Source organism: Phaethon lepturus, unplaced genomic scaffold (assembly GCF_000687285.1).
Source record: "Phaethon lepturus isolate BGI_N335 unplaced genomic scaffold, ASM68728v1 scaffold6962, whole genome shotgun sequence".
Taxonomy (NCBI): Eukaryota; Metazoa; Chordata; class Aves; order Phaethontiformes; family Phaethontidae; genus Phaethon; species Phaethon lepturus.
The window spans coordinates 81,947-91,294 of NW_010521162.1; the positions used below are offsets into that span (position 1 = coordinate 81,947).

Here is a 9,348-nt window from a genome sequence, read left to right on the forward strand (position 1 = left end):
AAAGGAAAAAATATACCACTGGAAGATCTGTGTTTCAGGGGGTCTTTCAATTATTTCTTATCTTTCAATTATCCAAACTTCTATCCAGATAAATCCTGCTGGAATGAAAGTGTCTGGATAATTTACAGTTTGCTCTACATCTTGCTAATAAATGTGCTTCTGGTGGAAGCAGTGTTATAAGCAAACAGATAATATGATATTGACTGGCTAATTACTGAGAAAGAACAAGTAGGTAGTCTTAGGAACAGTCACTATTCTCTGTGGTTACTGTAAAAACTATGATTCTCAAGAAGTCTTTTAGCAGCTGGTCACAAGTGGTGTTCCCCAGTGCTTGGTATTGGGGCCAATTCTGTTTAATATCTTTATCAATGATCTGGACAAGGGGATCGAGTGCACCCACAGTAAGTTTGCAGATGACACCAAATTGGGCGAGAGTGTTGATCTACTGGAGGGAAGGAAGGCTCTACAGAGGGATCTGGACAGGCTGGATCAATGGGCCAAGGCCACTTGTGTGAGGTTCAACAAAGCGAAGTACCAGGTACTGCACTTGGGTCACAACAACCCCATGCAGCGCTACAGGCCTGGGGAAGAGTGGCTGGAAAGCTGCCTGGTGGAAGAGGACCTGGGGGTGTTGGTCGACAGCCAGCTGAATATGAGCCAGCAGTGTGCCCAGGTGGCCAAGAAGGCCAATAGCATCCTGGCTTGTATCAGAAATAGTGTGGCCAGCAGGAGCAGGGGAGTGATTGTGCCCCTGTACTTGGCACTGGTGAGGCCGCACCTTGAATACCGTGTTCAGTTTTGGACTCCTCAGTACAAGAAAGACATTGAATTGCTGGAGCATGTCCAAAGAAGGGCAACGAAGCTGATGAGGGGTCTGGAGCACAAGTCTTACAAGGAGCAGCTGAGGGAACTGGGGTTGTTTAGTCTGGAGGAGAGGAGGCTGAGGGGAGACCTTATCGCTCTCTACAACTACTGGAATGGAGGCTGTAGTGAGGTGGGTGTTGGTCTCTTCTCCCACATAACAAGTGAGAGGACAGGAAATGGCCTCAAGTTGCGCCAGGAGAGGTTCAGATTGGATACTAGGAAAAATTTCTTCACCGAGAGGGTTGTGAAGCATTGGAACAGGCTGCCCAGGGAAGTGGTTGAGTCACCATCCCCGGAGGTATTTAAAGGACGTGTAGATGTGGTGCTTAGGGACATGGTTTAGTGGTGGACTTGTCAGTGCTAGGTGAACGGTTGGACTTGATAATCTTTTCCAACCTAAATGATTCTGTGATTCTAAAAGACCATGTTGAAGATAGTTCAGGAGAAAAATCTTTGTTATTTCCTGTTGTAAATAACTGAACAGTTGTCTTTCTGGAGCTCACATTGTTAATGCAGAGCAAGCAGAAAGGTTCTTTAATATTTCAGTGTTAATACAAGTTTTGTGTAAAAATGTCTTATACAGTCTACTCCACAACACTTTACATGTTACATAACACTTTTCATAGAGTCAAACCTATGAAACCCTACATTTCAACTCTCCATTCTTCCAGTAAAAATGTTGTTATCCTTATGCTTCAAATAGCAGAATAATACACAATGACACCTTTGCATTATCAAGGGTGAAATTTTATGAAGGAGCTGGAAAGGCCAATTGTGCTGTAATAAGCAGAGCAAACTGGTCATAGTCAGATGCAAGGATATGGGTAAGATGAGCAAATGTGTGACAAGTTTATAAAAATGAGGTTAATTGGATCTTGAAATAAACGGTGAGATGCTGGAATTGTATTTGAGACTTCACAGTCTTTTCTGTACTTAGAAAAAAATGATGGGCAGTAAAGTTCCACACACATGACAGTATGAAGACTTAAAGGGGCTGTGTAAAAGGGATAATAACAGTAAAGTCTGGAAGAGAGAAAGGCATAGGATTTAAGACGAATTGTGGAACAAATGGCTTATTAACAGAAAATAAGAGATCTGGACTTTTATCTATAAAAACTGAAAGAGGATTGCTTTGGAGAATAGAGGAACCTTAGTGTTGCAGTTATGCCTCCTGCTCTACTGTTTGAATTGAGGAGAAAGATAGGAATGTTTGAATTCATAGTTTCATCTCTTTCAATAACAAAAGGGCACATATGTGCCAAATGTTTTTTTATGTTTTCTAATGGTTTATTTATATTACCTGTGTTACAGATTTAATGTAAAAAAAACCCAAAACAAAACAAAACCACCACCTCTTGTAGGCAAGTTCCATGCAATACGGAAAACTCACAGTTTGCGCAGGAAAGAAAGTGGACTCTATTAATTTCAAATATAATTTTAAGGGGAAGATATAGGACATAAGTTTTCCCTTAACCTTACAGGCTTAAGCTTTTAATTTTGTTTATATGTCAAATAAAATGCATGCTTCTTACTCACAGTCAGTTCACTGAAAACCAGTGTGTTATACTTTTTTTAAATTCATCCTTGTCATATGTAGAATCAGTTAAAAATATAAAAGTGAAGTAAAAAATTAAAATCCTGTTCTAATTTAATTGACAATTCTGGAAAAAAGTCTTCAAAGCAGTCAAACCTGGCATCATCAGAATATTCTAATCCCTTTCTTTATCATAGAAATGGTTTCTATAAAAATATGTATACACATGTACATGGGGGAAATATATGTGGAAAAGCACACGTAATTTGCAAGAGTAATTGCTGAAATTGTAGACTTTTGTGTGTTCAGTGTTATGGGGGAAAGACTGCGATGTAGAAGGAAGAAAGTCTTGGAGGTACAACTGAGGGGATGAGCAGAACTCTGTCAGCTTTCAATTGTGATTTTATTTAATCATTAATCATTAGTAACTTTTCTAGATGTGGAGGTGGATTTCTAGAAGAAAATAATGTATAGCTAGTAGAGTGTTTTCATCTCTGCCTACCAGTAAATATTGTTTCACAATTCCTTTTCATGCAGTATGGAAACCTGTCCTACTGTCTTTCCAGCTCTTCAACTCTCCAAAACTCTTCAGCTCACAAGAGTGCTGTGGTTCATGAGTGTCTAATGTAACAACAAAAAGAATTATACACTACCCAGCTAAATGTAAAACTGTCCAACTAAATGTAAAACTGTCCAACTAAATGTAAATGTAATGTAAATGTGAAGAACAAAGCTTTGTTTAAAAAACAAAAATTCACTCTAGGCTTCCTTCAGAGACTTTTTTTCCCCTGAAAATGTGGGGTGTTTTGTTCCTCTTTGGCATTTTTAAAAAAACAAAGACATGATTTTTCCAATTTTTGGTCATTACAAATGACCAACCTCAGTAATTATTTTTCTGGCACTGAATAACTTTTGGTCCAGTAATCAACAGCCTTCTTCATACAATCGCTGAGATAACCAAGAGTCTCTTGCTGTCAGTTGCTGTGAGAAGCTTCCTGCAATGAGTTCTTGTGGCATCATCCTCCAAACCATGTCTGATGGCCATACACCAGTGTCTGAGCCTGCCAGGCATTGGGACACTATAGTAGACTTTATTTTTATTAATGTTCTGGATTACTTCTGCTTTATTTCTCACAAAATAACAGCATAACTTTTGTTGGCAACTGTGGGGTTTCTGCATATATGGGATATTCTGTCTTGCAAATAAGGTGATAAGCTTTTTCTGCTGTAAGCAGATTAGAAATCAGTCAAGCAATAAATGAATATATGTTCCACAGAAAGGCCTCAAATGGAACACACTTTGGAATTTTGGGAGTTGCTTGTTGAAGAAGTTTCAGATCAAATAAAGATCATCCAGAGCAGACCAATAAGAATGATCACGCATCTAGAAAACATGAGTTTCATAACATGAATGGATTTATTGGGAACAGAAGATTGAAGGGAGGGGATGTGATAACAGTCTTCAAATGTCTGCAAGATTCTTGTAAAGAGGGAAAAGAATGCTCTCTTCTCCAGGTACACCTGTCCTCCCTATGTGGTAGATGAGTGGGGAAAAAAAATAGGCTTAGTACTGCCTATGAAAGTCTGAGGTAGTTGTCAAGAATATTATAATTCTGAAAACAGTGAAACACTGATGTAGATTGTCTGGGGGAGGCATGGCATCTCTGTCACTAGAACTCTTAAGATAACAACCAAACAGTGGTCAGGAATGACCTTCTGACCTTGTTCTCTGGCAGCAAGATGTACTAGATGACACTGTGATGTCCTTTCAGGTTTTTATTGTACCATTTGACACTTGCCTTACTTCAGCTGACTTTTGTTGCTGACTTGCAATATATTGGAAGGATGTTGTTATTTCATTTTACAGGCTCCCTGAAAGCAGGTTGTCAGGCAAGAACCTTTACTTTCATTTTTATAAAGCAGAAATGTCTAATACTTACTATTGCAAAGAAGAGATTAAAATAATGAACTCGGAACCTTCAGAAAAGGGCAAGGACACGGTGCCCAGAATGTATCTATCAACATCTCAATAATTTTAAGATTACTTTATAATAATCTAAATGTTTGAGGGAGGCAATAGTCTTGGCCTTAGCCTTGGCCTCATTTGTTTTCCTTGCATGAGCTCTCTTTTTACATTGCCGTCGCTTTCTTTTCCAACACACATTTGTTAAGCACGAAGGCTTCATCTGTGGAGCATCTTATTATCTACTAATGGTTCCACTCCATGATTGCTTTAATCTTGCATTGCTGTCAACAGAGGTGTGTGTGCTCCCTCTATCCCTTCCATGTTCACACTCCCCTGTCAGCCCAAAGGTTTGTGCTTTCAGGTGGTGAGCTGGAGCCAAGAACTGATCTTGGACTTAAACAGATTGGCAAAAGAAAACAAAACATTTTAACCAGGATCACCTCACCAGTCTAGTTCACTGCAGGACCACAAAAAATTTGTGTCAAGGGGTGTACAGGAACGTGAATGATCAGGTTCCTTTCTGGCAAAGCTGGGAGCAGTCTCTTGAAAGGACAGTGCAAGACCTAAAATCAGGGAACGTGTACTAAGGAAAAGTTGTCCTCAGCTGTCCTACTCCACTTCTATTTAGCACTGCAACCGCTTAATAGAGTACCAAAAGAAAATGCTTAACAGCTTTTGCACAACTGCAGAGTCAACACAAGTGAGAGGAACAATCTGTTCCTTCTCTGACTTAATATTCATCTGTGTAGAAATACAAAAAGGTAGAAGTTTTACTCTTAACTAGTTGAGCTTTTGTAATGTCTTCCCTCAGTTTGCTGACACAACAGCTAGGAAGAAAACCCACCTTTTGTTCCGGCTACTGTACACAGTCTTCAAACCCACGATGAATAAACATAGATTCCTACCATGCAACTTTCTCAGAGTATGTTATTTTCCATGGTTCATTTAAGATGCTAAAGTTGTTCTTGAAATAAATATTTTGGAGAAGACATTGGACAAGGCTCTCTATGCAATGCTTTCTTAAAAACAAACAAACAAAAATTACTATCACATTTTTGAGAGACCTGGCTGATCCATTTTGGCCTGAACTTCTTTCCTTTACAAAAGCAAATCTCAATCCTGGTGCATAATTTATGATCTAGGCATTCAGCCAAAACATATGTACATACTGAAATCAGTTTTGCATCTGTTTAAGCACATGAGTAGTCTAACTGTATTTAGGCTCATTAAATGACTTGTGAAATCAAGTGTTTGCAGAACAAAGGTTTCAGACAGTAGGGCTCTTCAGGGCAGGAGCTTCTGCGTACTACAGGTTTATATGGCACCTAGCATATGAAATGGCTCTTTGATTATCTAGAAGCCCTCTGCATGCTGTATAGCTGTAGTACAAGGTGAAACAAAGGAGTACAAAAGAACAAGTCTTGCAGTCTAGATCAGATCTTCTACTGCATAGCACTTGGACGCAATTACAATAATTGTAACAATTAATTAATTGTAACTTTCTTCTTTGAAAATTTCTTCTGGGTATGTCTTCAGGATCAAGGAAAATTCATGTTCCTTCATAACAGGCTACCAGGCTGCAGTTGCCTTCTGGTAGCCACTGGCCAGGTTAAATACTGTTGCTTATATATGCTAGACACTCTGATAAATTATAGTCATCAACTCTTATCAGGATGGAACCATGTTCTTCTGGAGTGTCATAATTCAATGGAATCAACACCTCCTGCAAAGAAGAGCTATCTGAATGGACAGCAATGGAGATATTAATCATCTTCCCAGAACAAAATAGCGGTGTGTCAAGAAAAGGAACAGGGTTTTTTTGCTGCTCTCCCGAGTCTTATCTTCCCATGCCATCTTGTGTCTGCCATCCTGAACCCTGGCTAATTTCTTGCCTTGTAACTGTGCAGTCACAGGCTGTAGGAAGAGAAGAGGTGATGCTGAGCTTGCTATTTTTTGAAGGTGTTTGTATCCAGAGCCTGTCTCTCTTGTTTTCTTTTGATGTTTTCTCATTCTTCCTATGTCTACTATAATGGTCTAGGGAATGGAGAGTGGTCTAGAGAGTGAAGAGTCTCAAGGAAGGGGGTGAGAGAAGCTGCAAGATCTGATGGTAGGAGCATTAGTGATTAAAAAGTATAACTCCAGGGGATTTGTACTGTAAGAACATAGTCTGGGGAGGATAGATAAAAAAGGAAGGCTTGGAGTATGAGTGCTGTTAAGGCAAGGCAAGAAAATGAATGGGAGTGACTGTAAAACTGATGGTGTACAGAGGACCAACATGAGATGGAAATTAAAATAGGGAAACAAAAAAGGAAGCTGGAGTAAGACTATAAAGCAAGAAGTATACCTTAAAGATGAATGGTTTTCTTGGCCTTTCCCTCCTGCATTACTGCCCAGCTACATTCCGTGATTGGTGAAAACACACCTGAAATAAAGATGATTTTAGGAGGCTCAGAATGTAGATCAAGCATGTGATTTTATGTATTTGAAATGTGTTTTTGATTGAAGCATTATGCTCCTGATTTTTGGTGACAGGCAGATAGGAGGCACCTGAAAAAAGTGTGTATGTGAAGTTCATCGTGTAGCACCTGATTCAGGACTCTCTGAAGTTAACAGGCTGCAGTATGCTTTGAAGCAAGAGAATGAAATATTACAGAATTAAAATGTTGTAGAAGTAAAATTGTTCTGTGAATTACCTAAATCTGGATCTGATGGCTCTGGTGAAGACACACTATAATATTTTTGTGTGACTGGGGGGATAGTCATCTGATTTATCCAGCAAGCTGAATGTTCTCCTCAGGGGAAAATTCTGAATGCTATGAGAACAGAAAATGGTTTTACTATGTGATTCTCAGAAGAGCATCCAAAACGTTGACAAACCTACACATCTCTAATTCAGTTTGGGGTTTTGTAAGTGAAAGTAGAACATAATCACCTCCATGTTTTGAATAACTTATTGCAGCACTTGGTAATATTTCATATTGGTTGGATGAATGTCAGTGTTTTGTACTTAAATACTCTTTGCCTTAACATGTATAATTTTTAATCATTAGGAGTTTTGTGCAAATCAACTGCCTTTTATTTACATCTTGACTAATATAAAGGACTTGATATTAGTAAGAAACTTCTGTATGTAGTACTTAAACAAGGCTGTATGGCAAATATCTCACTTAACTATAATTTTCATAGATAATTCATTTGTTAATTGATTTACTGAATTTATATCTGGTCACATTTTTTTAAAGTACTGAAATGAATATTAGTAAATTGTTTGGTCTTGCAAGGCTTATGAGAACTTTATGCTGAACAAAGAAGAAAAAGAGATCATGGAATTTTTTACATATTTATAAAGTATGTTTGAATAGGCCTTATTTCCGTGGTGAATTTTTGCAAACATATTCTTCTTCTCTATTTTCAGTCCCCTGCACATAGCTATTCAAGCTATGACTCTGGCAAGAATGAGAGTGTAGGCAGAGGTGCTGAAGATCTGTCTCTGAATCGAGGAGATGAGGATGAGGATGACCATGATGAGCAGGAAGATCCTGAGAAGGTCAATGAATCAGATGGGGTAGAAGCTGAGCGACTGAAGGCATTTAATGTAAGTCCTCTTGCTCTCGTTGCCTTGTTTACCTCTACTACCTTCCTTTTACATTGTTATTTATGTGTAAGTTTGACAATATTAAAGGCACAATAATTTAATTTGCAGGATTTATTTCCATTATTATTTTAATGCACATTAAACTCTTGCCAACAGACAACAGATTTACTGTGTTTTATTTAGAATTTTAAGGCAGAGTGCCATCTTTACCAGTGAGGAAAAAAGCTTTGTTTTGTATGTGTGCATGTGTGCCCGTGTGTGTGGATGTGTGTATGTGCATGTTCACCCATTGAATGGAAAGGGGCTGAAACTAGTTTATCAGAAGACCATTCTGGTGGTCAGCTGTTCCCTATTGCTTTCCCAATTATGTAATTATGCATGAAAACACAAGCAATTTCTCAAACAAAGAAAAAGTGAGATTCAGTTCAATAAAATGATTAGCAATCACAGCTTATTGTTAATAACAAAACTTGAGTAGTGCCTATTTTCACAATCTGTTCTGGTTTATCTCACAAGTTCTGTATCCTATAGACTATTCTTTTCTTGTCTTTTTTTTTTTAATCAGCCCCCTCCAAAATAATCCTTTAAAGAACTGTTTGCTTAATATTTCTGGCTTCCCATTACAAAGCTTTTCAGTGGATAGAAAAAATGTCTTCCTATCAGTAATCAAGGAAGCTAGGAAGAGAAGAGAGCCGCCCTCCAAACCCATCTCCTCTGTCTCCCTCTTGCCAACAGATGTTTGTCAGGCTGTTTGTAGATGAAAACTTGGACCGAATGGTCCCAATCTCTAAGCAGCCCAAAGAAAAGATCCAGGCTATCATTGACTCATGCAGGCGACAATTCCCTGAGTATCAAGAGCGTGCCAGAAAACGCATACGTACTTACCTCAAGTCCTGCAGGCGGATGAAAAGAAGTGGTTTTGAGATGGTGAGTTTTGATTTAAAACCCAGCCCTAGTTTCCATCAAAACCCCATATGTAAATCCATGGCACTATTCTGTTTTCATCTTAGTGTCTTTTTTGTTTGTTTGTTTATTTTTTGGTAATACCAGGTCAGAGGTTTCTTTTTCCCTCCTTCATTCTTCCTGAATTTATTCCCTTTGTTCACTGGTTTAAAAATGCTTTGAGACACTAGAGTTCACAAGATGAACTAATATGTATGTATAAGAAAAGAAGAACAAAGCAAAGCATAAGGAGGGAAACAAAATGATGGCATATATATTGACTTATTTCCTACTTTAGGTTACAGTTAGAGACTTTTGCCTGGAAAAGTCTTACAGTAAAATGTATTTTTCTTTAAAATGCCTCTGCTAACAGGATTTCTGTGAGCTCTGTAAAAATTAGATCCTGCTAGAGAAATGCTATACCCAAGCAAATGCCCAGTGTAGTAA

General features: G+C 38.4%; 1 protein-coding gene across 1 annotated transcript in view; it reads left to right on the plus strand.

The window, feature by feature from the left end:
* LOC104616419 (nucleolar protein 4-like) overlaps positions 1-8,886 on the plus strand; it is a gene marked incomplete at its 3' end in the record, with an annotated part of 36,826 nt that extends 27,940 nt beyond the window's left edge. Inside the window, exons 2-3 of the mRNA XM_010281424.1 lie at positions 7,780-7,959; positions 8,695-8,886. Of these exons, the coding sequence (XP_010279726.1) occupies positions 7,780-7,959; positions 8,695-8,886 (372 nt within the window). The remainder of the gene's footprint in view (positions 1-7,779; positions 7,960-8,694) is intronic.
* Positions 8,887-9,348: the final 462 nt, after the last annotated feature.